Genomic DNA, 17,284 nt, shown 5'->3' with positions numbered 1-17,284 from the left:
GGAGAGCTCTCTCTCTCTGGCCAGGGGATAATAAGAGAGGAGAAAGACTCCAAATCAGTCAGGGAGAGGAGTGGAAGGAGCCCAAACATCCCTGCGAGGCCTGCGCTCATCAGCCCCCTTACCCAAAGTCCGGGGCTACCGGCGCCAGGATCCGGCTCCCGGAGCCGCCTGGGCACCGGGGCCGGCGTCCTCTGGCGGCAGACAGCGAGCACTACCAGCGATTTTCGGACCGAATCGGCACGCTCCTCAGATCCAAGCAGGCGGGGCTGGCCTGGAGCAGAGAGCGAGAGGAGGGGACAAGGGCAGGCCAAAGGGGGGGCCAGGGGGCAGCCTGAGGGGATAAAACGTGGCCAGGAAGGAGCCAAGACTCCACCAGCAACAATAGAGTTGCTTCCGCCACCGTCTTGGGTTTGAGGCCCTGAACCCCCTGACCTCGAGAGGGTTGGAAAGTGAGGTTGGAGAACTTTCTAGCTAGTACTTTGAATTTTTTGGAAATTTTTTTCTTCACCCTAGTTCGGTTGGGTGCTCCGTCTTACGGGGCCCCAAGTTTATTTTAAGAGTCCGCCACCGTGTTATGGGCGTGCGCAACTGCCTCGACGGCAATAATATGTCAGGACAACGCGATATCCCCCTTGAACTCGGGGAACAGCCCGAGCAACCATCTTTGGAGGCCCCAGGGGCAGCTGCCCCCAGTCCTGGGCCTAGCGCAGCCGAAGAGATGGAGACCGAACCGCCTCACAGCGAGCCCGTCCCCATCGAGATTGAAGGCGAGGCCTGTGGACCCCCAGAGGTCTCCAGGCCCAACTTCCAGAACGTGGGAGAGGCCATCGAAGAAGCAGGAGCCCATGGAAGCTACAGCCCACCTCCTGAGGAAGCCATGCCCTTCGAGGTCGAGCAACCCTGCTCAGGAGGCTTCTGGCCTACCCCGGAGCAGCCTGGAGACACCGCTGGGGCCCGTTCAGGCCTGGAGGTCTTTGGCCCAGCGCTCAAGGAGCCCGGAGCCTTCGGTGAAGCCAGACCAGGCCTGGGAGGCTACAGCCCTCCACCCGAGGAAGCCATGCCCTTTGAGTTTGAGCAGCCTGCCCAGGGAGGTGGCAGCCAGCCTCTCCTGCAGGTCTCAGACCTCGCTCCAGGAGGCCCAGGTGCGGGGGTCTTTAGCACGCCTCCCGAGGAGCCCCAAGCTCTCAGACCTGCAAACGCAGGCTTTGGAGGAGACCGCAGCCCTCCCCCTGAGGAGGCTATGCCATTTGAGTTTGATGGAGCAGCCTTTGGGGACGACAGCCCACCCCCTGGGCTCCCCCGAGCTATCCCACAAATCGACGGCGTTGGCGGCGGCGGCGGCGGCAGCGGCGGCCAGTCCGCGGCAGCCGCGGTCTCGAGTGCGGTCCTCCTCGCTCCCGCCGCGAACGAGCCCCCCCTCTGGGTCCCAGCCGCCATCGGCAGCCCATCCCGAGAGGCTGTCAGATCTCCTCCACACTTCGCGGGCGACAGCCCCCCGATGGAGATCTCCGGACCCCCGCTCGAGATTGGTAGCGCCCCCGTTGGGGTCGACGACGCTCCCGTCAACATGGACAGCCCCCCAATCGCGCTTGACGGCCCGCCCATCGAGGTCTCCCGAGCCCCAGTTAAGAGAGAGCGAGCAGAGGGAGAGAGACCCCCAGTTGAGGGAGAAGCAGCCGAGATGGAAGGAGGCTCAGCCGCAGCTGCTGCGGAAGAAGGAAAAGTCCCCTCTCCGGGGGACGGAGCCCCGGACGCCGGGGCCAAGCCTGCTGCTCCAGCCGCCGGGGCAGCCGCGGCTGCCCCTGACACTCCAGCCGCCGGGGCAGCTGCTCCTGCCGCCCCTGACGCTCCCGCCGCCGGGGCAGCCCCAGCCGCCCCTGACGCTCCCGCCGCCGGGGCAGCCCCAGCCGCCCCTGACGCTCCAGCCGCTCCAGCCGCTCCAGCCGCTCCAGCCGCCCCAGCCGCCCCAGCCGCTCCAGCCGCCGGGGCAGCTGCTCCTGCCGCCCGGGCAGCCCCTGCCGCCCCTGCGTCTGGAGCCCGACCCAAGCTGCGCTTCCTTAGACCCCCCAGCCCCGAGATCCAGGCTGCCGATCCGCCTACTCCGCAGCCTACTCGCGCATTTGCCTGGCGGGGCAGGTCTGGCCGCAGCCGCGACGACGACGAGGGGTCGGTCAGCAGCGACGACCACAGCAGCGATGAGTCCGACGATGGGACCTCCGGATGCCGCCGCTGGCTGCAGCCCCGGCGAAATCGCCGCCGCCGAAAGCCCCGGCGCAACTTGCTCCGCAACTTCCTCATGCAGGCCTTCGGGGGCTGCTTCGGCCGAGCTGAGAGCCCCCAGCCCAAAGCCTCGCACAGCCCCAAGGTCAAGAAGATTCCTCTGGCGGAGAAGCGCAGACAGATGCGCAAGGAAGCCCTGGAGAAGCGCGCCCAGAAGCGCGCAGAGAAGAAACGCAGCAAGCTCATCGACAAACAACTCCAGGAGGAAAAGATGGGGTACATGTGTACGCACCGCCTGCTGCTTCTAGGTAATGCGGCGGACTCTGCCCGCGGGGAGCAGGGCCGCCGGGGGACCCCGGGAGGGGGTGGCAGGGCTGCCCGGTGGAGCTCAGGGCCTGGCGGCGGGAGGAGGGGGTCCAGGCCGAGGCGGGAAGAGACTGCTAGAAAGTTCCAGTGAGGGGCCCTAACTTTGCCCTGGGAGCGGGAGGGGGCCTCGGTTGGGCTTGGGTGGTCGAAGTATGTGCCCTCCAGGGAGAAAAGTGGTGCCGAGCAACACTGAGGGTCGTTTCCGGCTGGACAAGCCAGCGTCAGCGACCGTAAGATGCCCCCAGTCCTGGGGTGGGGGCCGGCAAGAAAGAAGGGGGCTTCAGGTGAGCCAGGAACTGCCGGGGAGGGGCCCCGGGGTTCCCCAGGCTAGGCCGGTTGGGGCCGTGGTGGGCTGGGGTCGTTGGGGAAGGTGCGCCCCCGCCTCGCCTGGCACTGCTGCTTGGACTCAGACAGCTTGTCGTTGGTGTGTGTTGGTGTCCATATTGTGTCCGCCTGTGCATGATATGCTCAAGTGTCCCCCAATTCGCATCCCTGGCACCCCCAGATTACCCGCCGACTGTGTACTCGTACTGGGGAACGGGCTGTCTTGTGTTTTGCGCCATGGCGCGGGCAAAAACTTTCCGTGTTTTGCACACTCTGGTGGTACCTGTGCGCGGGCGCTCTGCAGCGGGCAGCGCGAAAAATGCGGAGGAGAAGGTGGTGGGACGTCTCGGGGAGTGTGTTGGGCTGCTGGCGCGGGGGAGAGGGGGCCGCCTCTCGCTGGCCTCCATAACCTTTTTTCTGTATGTCTTTCTCTCTTTTTTCCCTTTGCGCTAAGCGTTTCCTCACTTCTCATTCGTTCGCCAAACCCTCCCGCCTTTACGGTTGAAAAACCAGACACTCAGGTATCTGGGGCGTCGGGGCTACACACATGCGTTCAGTATTCTGCACACACTCAGCTCACCTGGTGGGGGGATGGTGGGAGGAGGGGGGAAAAAAAACCCTCTGAATCTGCTACGGGCAGGTCTGGATCCAAACCTACACAGGGCTGGTTCCAAGAGGGTGGGCGTGGCTGTATTTAAAAAATATGAAATAATTTTTTTCCTAGGGAAGAGCCCGAGGTAAGCCAATCATTTCCTCTTTTACAAAGAGTACAGTAGGAGGGGCTTGGTTTAAAAAGACTGTTATGCGTTGGGAGTGGAATGCTGTCTTGTCTTCCAAATGCAATTAAAATAAAAAAATTTTTAAAAATGTTTCCAGTGTATTTTAAGTATATGGACGAAATGTGGTAAAACTGTTGACCATGACTTGTGAAACATGTCAATGTTTGCATGTGAATCTTTTCAAGCAGCTTTAGCTGGGGCAGAGAGGATCAAAGGTAAGATCCTCTTCAAATGGACTTGGGATACCAAGAAATTAAAATGGTCTTGTGTTCATAACCACCGCTGGTACGTTTGGCGGCCCTCCACCTTCCCTCCTTCTGTCTTCATCTTTCCCACCTTTAGGTGTCCTCTGGCCCCTCTAGGACTCTCTCCCCCCACCCACCCAGCCCCTCCTCCTCTCCATCTCCCTGCCTCTCTGGCCCTTCCCACTCCCCCCACTGCTCCTCCTCCAGCCTGGCCTTGGCTCCCATCTGAGGCTTTGGCTCCTTGTGCCACAGTCCATCAAAGCAGCAATTAACAAGAGTCTAAATGTGTGGCTTGAATGAAAATTTCAAAAGTGAACCTCCACAATCTTAATTTCTTTATTTTACTCTCTAAAACCTTTCAGGGGATTTAAAGATCACAATTTCTAAAGCTGGGCTACATTTTTTCGCTAAATATTTTATAATGTGTGATGCTTTTTAGTAATGACATTATGGACAATATCCTTTGGCTTCTGTGACATGTGTGTCTTTCACAAATCAGTTTAAAACATGGCGCTCGTTTTAGTGACACCCACCCGGGGAAATAATGACGTCATCGTTTTCCTAATCACGTATAGAAGGGAAGCAGTTTTAAATTTGGGATGTCCCAACCCTACTATAGCCAGAGCCTTAGATGACAATGCACTGTTTTCCTGCAGGGAACTGCTTTTGCCATAACAGTCCCATTTCAATATTCTGAGCTTAGTTCTAGAATGCTGACCTCTGATGGGGAAGGGACACAAATACAGATAGGAATACAGACAGGTGACAGTGTCCACTCGCCCCCTAGTTGGCAGTGTCCCTTACTTGCTGGAGTCTCTGTTGTCTCATTTGGGACATGAGGCTTTCCCAGCCGATCTCCACTAGTCTTCTTTGCCGTGTCTCGAGTCCTCTATTCTGGGGGGTGGGTGGTTTTGGAAAGCACCGTCCACTTAAATCAGGACTGGGGACTTAAACCACAGATTATGCCCACCCTACAACAAACTGTCAGTCCATGACTGGGGCCAAGCCTTGAGAATATTAGAAGTTTACCTTGCTCACCCTTGTTTTGTATACAGAGTGCAAAATTAACCTCAATAAAAGGAAATTTGCTGGGGTCATCCTGCAGTTGCCCTGATTCTGCTCTCAGGGAGTCTCAGGGAGTCTCTGGTCAAGAAGACCAAAACCCAGGCATCTGAGACACGAGCCTGAGTTAGGACAGCCAGCATTACCTGCTGCCGTAATGCGGTTTGGGAAAACGGTTCATTTCCAACCAACCTTCATTTGGCAAAGTGACAAGGAAGGTAGCGGTCTGAGCTACTGATGGGGAGGGGGGAGAAGAAGAATGAGGACTTACAGTTAGGACAAGACCTCTAGCTAACAGTCCGGTTCTGACACAAAACAAGACATCCATATATTTCTACCGCTGAAAATGCGGGCCGAAAGAACATCCTTTCATATGGTCACCAATTTGTGACATGCATGCTCATCTGTTGCTTTACAGCTGTGTGTGTGTGTGTGTGCTGTTTCCATTTTTATTGCCCAGTTTAACCACATTATAGGGAAATTTTTTTTTAAGGAGATAGATAGGTAATCAATAACATGACTAAAATTCTAGAAATTGTAAGAGATGAAGCCTTTTTCTTATTTGACTGTTCAAGAATAGACTGTTTCCATGTTTTTGGAAATCCAATTTGGGTATGATTCTCCCCCCCCCCCTTTTTTTTTAAGACTTGTGGGGGCAGGCAGATTGGAATTTTTTAGTATCTGCTACATTTTATTAAAACTGTGCAGGCAAATGCTATAGATAATAATGGCCAGCTTGCCATGATACTTTATTTATACAGTGAATTGCAATTAATTGTATGATAATTTATTTATGCCACCAGGTACAATAGTGATACATTGCATTCCATCATGCAGAAGAGGCGCTTTTTTTTTTTTTTCCTAATTCTTCTTTAGTACAGCAATTGTTTCCATATTCAGAATGCCTCCACTGAGCTTTGTGGTGCAGTGGGAAAGGCATAGCTTATCAGGCCACCAAATCTTTAGAATTAAGAGAGACTTTTATGATTTTCCCTCTCTGTTCCCCCAGTAGTATTTTATGCCTCTTGAAGGCCGAAATTCTTCCCTGCCTTTTAAAATCCAATTTCCCATAGATTTCTCTCTCAAAAAAAAAAATGTTTTCTATACAAGTAGGTTCATTTTTATAATTTGCCCACATTATGTCTATCATGGGAAATTGGTATTAGGCAAAGAAGAGTGGGGTCCCTGGGCTTTTTGCTCCCCCCCTCCTGACTTGAAAGGGATGGCCTCACTGCCTTCAGGTATAGTAACCAGTAATAGTAATGATCACGCATAATGATACCACATTCTTATTATAGTTTTAAAAGCCTTTCATTTAAGTCACATTTGTCCTTTGGAACAGCCTTGGGCAATAAAAATGTGGTAGAACCCCATGTCATAGGCAAATAAACCGAGAGATGAGATTAGATGTCAGGGACTTTTGCTCAAAGACTTCGAGGTAAGTGAAGGAATCAAAAGTTTCTTAACTCAGATAAGACCGTGCTTAACAAAAAATGTGGCAATGGGCCACAAAGCATTATTTAAGTGTAACGCATGATGGTGAGTGTGCTGCGTGCTCTTCAAATCCCTTGTCAAGTGACAGGCGTCTCGCCGTCTTCTGCTTTCTGAAGGACAGCCAGACCCAGCCGATCTGCGGTTAGAAATGTCCATTGAGCATACCTAACGCGTGAGCCCCCCGTTTCTGACATAACCTGTCATGGCTAGGGGGGGTCTTTGGTTTCCACATTTGCTTGAACTCATCTGCCAACGCTGTAGTCTTAGTTTGTTTATTGGGTTTTGTTCTTTTTCAACTGCAGGTTTCCTTTAGGGAACCTCTGTGGTTTTCTTCAGTGGGGTCTAAACCTTTCCTTACTCAGTGTTCCACTAAAATAATAATAATAATAATAATAATAGTAATTGACAATAATACTAAAAAGTGGGCTTCAGTGCCTGGCTCCCTATACTTGCAGTGTTAGAGGAGGAGACGGCTTAAAATCCCGGCCTGGATCTAGTAACCCTATTAAAATCACTCTTGTTTTGATATTCTTCATAATGATTTTTTTTTTAAAGTATTCCTTACTTTTTGTTGGGGCTTAATTCCTCCTTAGCTTAGCAAGAGTTAGCGCATAGTCTTAGAAATCACCTTTGATTTTATGCAGGAACGTTGGTATTAAGCAAAAAAAAAAAAAAGAAAAAAGTATATTTTTAAAGAGAAGGTAGTCTGATTGTCTAGATTTGAAATTCCTCATGCTGTCACGCCTCTGCTATTTTCCAGAGTCAGTTTTCCCACCAAATAGAACTCACTGTCACCCCTAGCAAAACTGTGGCACCCCAATGCTTCTACATAAAGTAACATTCAGAAGACACAGAAATAGCCTTTCATTCAGTAGCATTAAAATTGGTTTCCACACTTCTTGATTTCTTGAGCTGGTGGCAAAGGGGTTCTTTCCAAACCTCCATCTTGTGCCTCCTGGGGTTCCTAGTGGAATGTGAAATTAACAAGCCGCTTGTCCATTTCAGAATCAAATTTCTCAGGAAGATTCACAATTTTCAACATAGGAAGGGCTGGGCCAATAGACAGGACAAGGTTGCCACCCTCCCCCAGGTGAAACCCTCAAGCATTAGTCAGTCTAATAATTAGCCCTCTCCAGCCCTGGTGTCCCCCAACAACAAGGACTCTGAGACTATGCCTCTGCTGACATCCTCCTTGAATTAGACTGGAAAGGGGTTTTATCGCCTCAGGTTCCTGTCCTGGCCTGTGGTCACCCTGGGCGTGAGACCTTGACCTCTTCAGGGAGGGTGGGGAATCAGCCAGTTTCTGTCTGTCTTGGAGAGTCCTGCTGGAGGATCAGCAAATCCTCAGCAGCCTTTCTAAAAGTGAAAGGGACAGGTGGGAGGCTCCAGATAAAAACTACCATAGGGCCAGGCCAGGAGGCCTCTGAATGAGGGCGAGGAGGGGCATTTCCAGAAGAATCAGAGAAAGAGACTGCGTTTTTCCACAATTCTCTAAAAAGAGGGCCAGAAGTGAAGTTACCCTCTAGAAATCCTCAACCCTGTATCTGGCACAGGCCCGTGTCCAGAATATGGTTACCATTGTTTCTAGAAACTCTCTTAGACTTTTGTCTCCGTGCTCCAAGTAAGAATGTGGGGTTTGTGTTTCTTTGTTTTCTGTATTCCCCATGAGACTGTTAACTTGTAAATTCTCAAAGTACTAGGCACCCGTTCTTTCTCTACGTTTCAGAGTACACTCTTCGTACATACTATATAGATAAGGGTCGGCTCTAACAGGAGACAGAGGACACCGTGCCAAATTTATGTTTGTGCGAAGCCCCTATCAGGGGAGTGACGTGGCCAAGAGAAGATGAGGAGAGAGACCTTGTTTTTACTTGTCCTAGAAAAGTTCCCCATCCCTCTTTCCTACCCCCACCCCCTCTACCTCCTTCTCTTTTTATTATTTATATCATCCTCCAATCTGTAAACCAACTCTGTACCGTGGTTGAACCCAGGGACCTGAGCGCAAATTGTTCTATGTTTACTATACATGCAAAAAGAAAAAAAAAAAAGTTGTTTTTAGTTTCCCTTCCCAACAGCCAGACGGTGAAGCAGTCCAGCCAGTGGGAACTGAAGATGAGCCCTCCAAGAATGAGGTAAGAACAACAAGAAAAAGCAATGTTTGATGTTTAATGATTGTTGATCCTCTCATGGTCAGTTGGGTCTCGGACAGGCAGTGAGCACACGGTGCCCCCTTTCCACGTTAGAATTACCAGAGCCAGTTGTGGCCGGGGCAGGAACTGGGGGCTGGACCACGGGAGGAACGTGAGGGAACGGATCTGTGACAGAGTCACTAAAACGAAGGGCGTGTGCTTCTGTTGTACTCACTTAGAGGGAAAACCCCAAGTTGAACTACAGGGTAATTTGTTAAACCTCAGGAGACTTTGGGAGCCTTAGACTTGTGGAGCTCTGCCCACATGCTAACTTGAACATTAGATCTTACTAAATGCTTCTTAATGATTCAGTTTGGGGTGAGGAGAGAGGTGTATAAATTGTTACCTGATCCCAGACTTATGAGTCAGCGTTTCCGACATTGTCACACACATTTGGTGTGTGGGACAGAGTAAGTACCTTAAACTGCCTTTAATGAGCTGATAATGGGAAGAAAGATCTCACTTTCTTCCACTTCCAAAGGAGCGCTGTGATCCGTCCCCGTTAGACAGCAGCGGCCTCTCCCAAGGAGGCCAGGGGCGCCTAGAGGCACTTGACTGACACAGCTCTCGCCTCTCCCAGTCAACAGACTCTGTCACCTCCCTCCTCGTTCCTAATTATTAAATAGAACAGTTTTTCCTTTCGTCAGACCAATGACTAGTGTGCAGATGACTATGAGGGGATTTTTTTTTTTTAAACAGGGAACCTGCGTTCAGGTAAGTTTGTAGGATTTTTGGAAAGAAGGTCTAACGCTCATCCTGGTTAATGCCCCAAACTGAAGTCAGGTGGCAATGCTAGAGTCCGGGCCGAGAAGGCCTGTTTCTGCAGAATGGGTCCAATTGAAAGTGACAGAGAGTTGATGGTGTCACTTGGGAAGAGTCTGGGCACTTAATTCCCTGGGACCACGTGAGCACATCCCCTTCAGTCTTCTCGTCTGTGGTAATTCCTTAGTGTCCAAAGGACTTAAGCAAACGCCTGTGAGGTCCTTGTTTATTTTTTATTTTTATTTTTTTAAAGATTTTATTTATTTATTTGACACAGATCACAAGTAGGCAGAGAGGCAGGCAGAGAGAGAGAGAGGAGAAAGCAGGCTCCCTGCTGAGCAGAGAGCCCGATGCGGGACTCGATCCCAGGACCCTGAGATCATGACCTGAGCCAAACGCAGCGGCTTAACCCACTGAGCCACCCAGGCGCCCGAGGTCCTTGTTTATAAAAAGTGAAACCTCATTTGTTATCAGTCCCTTGAGTTTTTCTGGCCTTCTTGGGCTTCTCACATCGTGGAAAGTGGCCATCTTAATTCCTGACAGCTTCTGACTCTGTGGGTCCAGTAGGCCTACAAGATGTGTAAGGAACACAGTGAGAACATCAAATCTGTCATTCTGAGGTCCTCCCCCCCATGGTTCCCCACAAGTGTGGATTTGAGGGTGACTGACTGTAGTGGGGCCCAGAGATGGTGAAGGTAAGTTGTTACTTCAGGTCGGCCACTAGATGGTGAGACAGTGTAAGGCAGAAAAAAGGTGTCGGATCTGGGATTAAATCAGAGGGGAAGGGCCCAGGGAGCAGGGGTGGGGAGGGTCCTGCTCCACTTCCACCCCCACGCCAGGACAGAGCCCACAATCTATAGGCCCTGAAGCTTTAGTCAGACCCGGCCTCTTTTTTTTTTTTTTTTTTTTTTTTTTAAGTGGTGACATCTCCCTGTTGGCTAGGTGGTAGGATTATAGGGGGCCATATCTAACACAAGGGTCCTCCATAATAGGTCTACTGATACTTTGTCATATGGGCTCTAAAGGATGTCTAGCAGCATCGCTGACCTCTGCCTACTGGATGCCCATCTCTTTCTCCTCCAACTCCCTCTCTCTTTCTCCCCATCTCTGTCCCTCCAACTCTCTCTCTCTCTCTCTTTCTCTCTCTCACACACACACACACACACACGCACCACCACCACCACTAGGTACCTACACAGTGTAACAATCAGAACTGTGTCCCCTGGGGGACAGCATCATCCCTGTTGATAACATACTGCCCTAACACATCAATATCAAATTCTGGGAAAGGTAGAGATCACACATGTTGTAACTCGAGCCCCTTAAAAAGAAAAGATACCTTCAGAGAGAAGGTTCCTGACTCCAGTTACTAAGGACCAGTCAGAAATGTTTGCCACTGTGGTGGTGACCCTGCATTCTTGGGTAGAAGTAATTTTTGAAAAATTGTGGAAAAGAAGGTGACCCAGATGACCCTAAATAGAATAGAAAAGGGAATTATCCCAAGGAAGTAAGTAATGAATTGGTCTCAGACTCTGATTAACGAAGTCAGTCTCATAGCTAATCAATGGGCCAAGATAAATCAAGGCTTAAATAGATTTTAACCCTTACATGATCATCTCTGCCACTTAGAGGTTCTTTTAGGAGCCTTTGTAGCAGGCTGCGGATTCTCCCTCTGTCTGGTGTGTACTAAATTAAGTCATTCTGCTGTGGAGAGAAGGATGCCAGGCTAATCGGGGCTAGGACTCAGGTGGCTGTAAATACAGCCGCACTGGGATGGCTGGGCCCCACTTTGCACGTATCCCACAAAACAGTAATGGAGCCTTTAATTGGTAGTGTCTGCGCACACACAAGGATGTAGGCTCTTAGCGGGGTCACCTGAGTCCCAGGGCCACAGGGGCCAACCCAACTGCATGCAAGTGACCCGTAACCTTTAGCAACTGATATTTCAAGGCAGGAAGTGACCTTGTGGGCTGGTGGGCGCCCATGGAAGGAATGCCTCTCAATGACTACCTGAGAAAGGTAAAATAAGATCTTTGGGAAATAAAACATAGTTGTGCCAGTAGAAATCATGATCCAAGGACATTCCCCAATCAAGTCTTGTACTTGGTCTTGGGTAAGATTGTCAACGCCCCCTCCTCCATCCTAGGGCAGAGTCTGTAACCAGCATCTCTTGTAATAATCATAACAAGACTAAATCATGATTTCATTTTTAAACCGTGGCCTGACCCGCCCCCCCAGCCCTTACACCTAAACAGCCTCTCCCCCAGTTAATCGTTATAGAAGACGTTATTGCTTCTTTATTTTATTTTAAGCCCAACATATTTATATTTTCGTCCCTATCTGGTCTTCTGCTAGAGCTGTTAGATCTTATACATTCTCCGTATAAGACACATAAGTGAAGTTTTTTTTTTTTTTCTTAAAGCGTTTGGAATTTGTGATCTTTAAGTTAGTCACAATATTGAGAAGGAAAAAAAAATTAAGAGAATAAACTAGTTTCCACCCGCAGCCATCTATATGAATTTAAACACTTTTGCTTTTGCTATTAGGATTACTTTAGGGTGAGGGGTAGAAAGTGATTACTAGTTCGATAAAGTGCACATCGGATATGTAAATTTTTAAAAAATACTATTTTTTAATCTGTTTCGAATTTAGCTGAGTGCAGTGCCCCTAACTAACACATCCTTACTGCAGAATCCTCGAAATTACCCAAGGCATGTTTTTTGAATGTTGATTTTGACATTTTGCCTAAGACCAAGTACAACATCCTTCCAAGGAAATACTTAGAAGACTCCATACAGAACCCAAAAACAGATGCCAGACATGAGGGGGAAAATTTTTTAAAGTTTGGTTGCCAGAAAACTAATAGCTGTTTATAATTAAACATTTGCTTGTGCTTTCATTTCTTCCTTCTTGCTGCTAAAAAGGAAGCATATTAGATCATTTTGTTTCACAAATGGCCAGGGCTGGTTTTAAGATGGACACTTGAAGGAAGGTTCCCCTTTCCAAGTGGGAATCTTTGGAAATTTTCCTGATGGGATCCAGTCATTCTGGAGCACTCTTAGGAAATCGTTCCTAGTGGGGTGGTTTGGCATGGAACGCGCTAATGGTGATGATTCCTTGCTGTCTTCCCACATTGCCCTGATGGGGGAGAGAGTCTGATATGATGGGGGAGGGGTGGGCAGAGGATCCCCAACTTTCCTGGGGGTTCCTAGGACAGTGGAAAGACAGCACTGGTTTAGGGGTTAGTGGGAGATTCTCATTCCTGGAACATTTGTGGTTTCTAGGGCTCTATTCAAGGATCCCATGAATTTGCCAAGTAATATCCAGAAAAGGCCAAAGTTTGATTCTTAAAAGTGTTGACAAGCCTTCATTTTGTGATGATTCTGCAGGAGTAGTCCTGGGGTCCCGCCATGGTCAAGGGAGAGACTTAAATTTGTTGGGTGGTTCAAGAGAAAGCCCCGCGGTATCTCTTTGTCCAACCTGATGTATGAAGAGGTAATGAATGACCCCAGATGGCAGGGTGGGGCAGGGCTTGAGAAAAGGATTCTGGGTAGAGCACATCAAAACCCTGGTAGATGTCTTAGCCTGAGACTGAAGTTGACAGGTGACAGGAGAACTCACTTTTATTTTTCTTTCTGACCCTAAAACCATGATTCCCCTGAGGTGAGAGTGGGGGTTTGACTTCAGATGTGAAGGCAGGCTCCAAACTGGGAGTTGAACTTTCATGCTGCAGGAAGACCATCGGGGCTTTCCTGTCCCCGCAGAGGTCCGCACAGCTCAGAAGTGGGGGCAGAAATCAGCCTCCTAGGGAATTTTTATTCCCTTCTGGCTTTCCTTTTCTTTCCCCTCAATTTTGAGATTTTTTTTAAACAATTATATTCTTATTTTAGGGGGACTTTGGCTCAGGAGATAGCTTGTTTTTAAGGAAAGAGGTGGAATTCCCCAACTGTTTGGGGCTGGGAAATGAAGAGTGAAATAAAGCAAGACTGCTCCAGGCTGGCTGGCAGATGGCGCTCGGCTCTTACTGTTGGGAGCCTGCCTCTGCGAAACTCCCTGGCTGCGCCCGAGGCGCCACTGGGCATCCCCCTCCCCTAATCCCCTTTCTCCGGGACACAGGCTCCACCCCCAAGGCCTCCGGGGTAGTTTTAAAGATTTTCAGTTGAACAGTTGGTTTCTGGGGACAAATCCTGTCACTTTTAACTAGTGGCTCTGAAGACCTGAGCCAGGGCAGAAAAACACTATCACAGTGACCTCCAAATTCCTAACCCAGGTACGCGCCATGGTTCTGGGAACCATCTCTGGGACCTTGGACCAATGTCCTGGGTCCCAGTTTCCCTCATCTGAAAAATGAGAGGGATGTCCTCCTCATTTTAAAACTTTAGTTCTCAAAGTTCGGTTAGCACAGGTACGCTGCCCCCCCCCCTCACCCCCACAAGCAACCTTTAAGGGGTCCTTTTCAAAATGGCGGACTGTAGAGGAAATTTTAGATCTCTTTGTTGTCCTTGGGTAAATAATAATTTTTGAATACCCACTTCTGGGAAATGCTTGCAAGAAGGAAAGGTGAGTGGTGCATCTTTCCCACCCCAGTCAAGGGCTAGAAAAGAGGTTCACAAGTGGGCAGAGGTCCCTTTTCTACCAGGGAAACCCAAGGAGCCTTCCTGGAGGAGTTAGCATTTGAGACAATATGGGAAGATACAAGGAGATGAGGGAGTAGAATTTGGGATGGAAGCTCAATGCTTTCTTAGGAGAGAAGGTGCTAGCTGAGGATGAATTCCTATGGTTTTGCCTTGGTTTGGTTTTTTTTTTTTTTTTTTTTTTTCCCCCCTACTTACAAGGGCATCCTTGGGTTTGTCAGGGTCTCTGAGATTTCAGGGCTAACTTGAGTTTTTTCCCCTTTCCACCCTTCTCTACTCCTCAGTGCCACAAACCCACAGTGCACTGAAGACACTCTTGCTGATGAAGGAAGAGGCTTCTGTGCCTGTGGGTGGGACACCACCGCCCTGCCCCCGCCACCTTTCCCCTCAGGATGTGGGGCAGGCCACCTCTGCCTTCTTTAGGCCAAGTTTCTGTGGAGGGGAAGCTAGTGCTGACAATGTCATGCCCCTTGGTTCTAAAAAGAATAGGCACCCTCTGGCCATTCTTTCCACCCCCTCATAAGTCTTGAGGTCATCCATCTGTGAGCTTCTCATGGGAGGCCCTACTGATCCCTACAATGGGAATTCATTCCTTTCCAGCAGAACTTATCTTCCACACACCATTCCTAGATATGGTCTCCTCTTTTATAGTTGAAGAGTCCAAAGAAATGAATAAAATGTGTTAGTTTCAGGCAAAAGCTTCCCCCACCCTGCTATTAAAATTCTTTTAAGTTAGCAAAGTTTATTCCGACATTCCTGTCTTAAGCCCGTAATCTTCTGGGGCTTCTTGAAAGCTTTTCTTGCTCTTTTTTTCTCCCCACACCTCCCAACTTCCAGCCCTGAACCTTGGCCAAGGCACGTGACCATGGCAGCCCCTGGGGTGTTACTCAGGATTTTGGGGGGGTACTGGGGAACAGGACAGGTGGGCTGCCCCTGTTCAGAACACCTTTTTGGGACCCGTAGAGCTCCTCTCCCACCAGAGGTCAGCAGAGAACTCAAAATGGCTTTACCCGCTCGCAGGAAGTGGGATCACTTAGAATTCTCTAGATGGAATGTGGAAGTGCAAACGGAAAAAAACCCCACCTTTCAGGGATATCTTGGGTTGGGGTCTCATTTTGTCCTGGTTCCCTAGGAGGGTTCGTTCTGACACCATTCCTGCCATTCTGTGCATTAAGGGCCCGGGGGCCTTCTGTCTTTTCATTTGATGGGTTTCTTTGCCTGTGTCCCCAGCCCCCCAACACATACACGCACACAGACACCCCTTTTCCTGACAGGGGACCTCGGACCCTCCCACATGTGACCAAACTCCGCACTCAGGTTGCCCACAGGACTGGGAATCTGAGCCCCATACTTTCCCTTTTCTTCCAGAAGGTTGTTAAAATGACTTTATGGTATGACAGGAAGTCCCCCTACCCCACCCTTGTCCTGCCCTGATTTTACATCTCCTTATCTCCTGCTCTTCGGCCAGATGTATGGATGTTTCTAAAGAGGGAATGAACCCCAGCATACAAACTACTCTGTGCTTGTCCCCCACCCCCCAACACACACGCGCACACGCACACGCACACGCACACGCACACGCACACGCACACGCACACGCACACTTCCTTAGAGGTTTTCCCACGTCCTCCATCGTGCCTTCCACGTCTGCTTGCTCTGTCCTCCCACTGGGGTAGGAAAAGGGGAAAAGGAATCTGAATCCCGTTCCTTTGTTTTTACTCCGGGCTTTTGAAACGCCCGAGTGCTTGAGAACGACCCCCCACCCCCCACCCCAAAGTTAAAACCAACTCCCCTTAGCCAGGTCTTTATTGTTGAAAGAGAGACAGAAGGAAAGAAGGCGCAGAAAGCAGTGAAGACGTAAAGACCAAGACCAAGTGAAAGTCTTAAAAAGAGAAAGAAAAGGCACTTTGGGCACATTTAACTCTAAGACAGAGTGCCTGCCCTGTGGGAACTTCCAGTCGGCGAGGGAGGAGGAGGGAGGATCGGGTTGCAAGTCAAGGCAGTGGCCACAGGCCCTTGGAGGGCTGCCAGGCTCCGGGGAGCTTCCAGCACAGCTGAGGGCTGGGAGGGGGAGGTATCGTCCTCCACCCGATGTTGGTGCCAGGAGCCCACTGAGTAGGGCAGGGCCTGGGAACCTGGGAGCGCATGCCAGAGACCGAGCCCGAGTTCTGACCACTGCCTTCTCTCGCCCACAGTGGGCCCGTTATGCCGCCCCACATTATTCTCCCGGTCCTGCAGTGATTGTTCGATTTCTGGACTCTTTTGAAATCAGTCATTAAGCCCCTTCTAGCACAGCCCGATTTCCCAAGCCGGTTTCCTATGCCTTGCCCCACTCAGTGGGGGCAGTTTTGCTTTAAGAAATCTGGCACACAGTGGATCTTTTCATCCTTCAAAAAAATCCAGTCTTCGTGAGTTCTTTGATTCGATGATTACTCAAAGCAAAACAAAGGCAATCCTAAAGTTAAAAGCAAACACCCTGTACATTACGTATACATCTCAGATGTTGAGGAAACCCTTAGAAGTTTACAGGTTGGTGTCCTCGAGAATTTGGCTCCGGCCAGACCCAATATAGGCATTGTTTTCTTTTTTGTTCTTCCTTCCTCCCTTCCTTCCTTTCTTCTGCCCCCACCACCCCCCTTTTGGAAAAACAAGTTTTATTCTCCTGGGTATGTTCATTAGAGAGGGGAGACATTCTATTCAGCGAGGAAGAATGGGGGGAGGAAGAAGGGGGAGCAGGCTTCTGCGGGAGGAGACACAAGATTGATGACTTTGTGCTGGCGGGTGGAGAGTCGACCATCACACCCAGATGAAAATCTCTCAGGCTCCAACGAGGAACAACACAGCAGAGCAGACCTTCAGCTTCCTGGAGTTAGTGGGGAAAATATTTCGTCAGCTGCCTCTCTGTCCTGAGCTTTTATTCATTAACCCAGTGAAAAGGGGAAAAAAAAAAAAAATCAAAGTCTTGTCCTAATTTGTTGTGGTGAGACCCCGGTTCTCCCAAATTTTTGCCCTTGTTGGTTTGTTTGTTGAAAAAAGCACAGCCCACAGAGTCAGAAGGGGGTTTGCTGGGTTCGGCGCACTTCAGTTTGCTCTCAAGGCTTAGCCTCTCTCCATGAGGAAAAGTCCTCACTCTTCCCAAGTGCCAAGAGTTAGAAATGTGTTACTAATTGATTTGACCTAAATTTGTATTGCTCCAAGACTTAGCAAAT

General features: G+C 49.9%; 1 protein-coding gene across 1 annotated transcript; it reads left to right on the top strand.

Annotated features, from left to right (window-relative positions):
- The first annotated feature begins 366 nt into the window (after positions 1-366).
- Positions 367-3,622, top strand: LOC131840487 (guanine nucleotide-binding protein G(s) subunit alpha isoforms XLas-like). Its single transcript, XM_059188476.1, is given in 7 exon segments — positions 367-2,528; positions 2,752-2,820; positions 2,823-2,893; positions 2,895-3,089; positions 3,092-3,217; positions 3,219-3,441; positions 3,444-3,622. Coding segments are annotated over 7 exon segments (2,817 nt in total). The 5' UTR covers positions 367-574.
- The last annotated feature ends 13,662 nt before the right edge of the window (positions 3,623-17,284 follow it).

This window comes from Mustela lutreola, chromosome 9 (genome assembly GCF_030435805.1).
Source record: "Mustela lutreola isolate mMusLut2 chromosome 9, mMusLut2.pri, whole genome shotgun sequence".
Taxonomy (NCBI): Eukaryota; Metazoa; Chordata; class Mammalia; order Carnivora; family Mustelidae; genus Mustela; species Mustela lutreola.
This window is presented reverse-complemented; position numbering and strand designations above follow the sequence as displayed.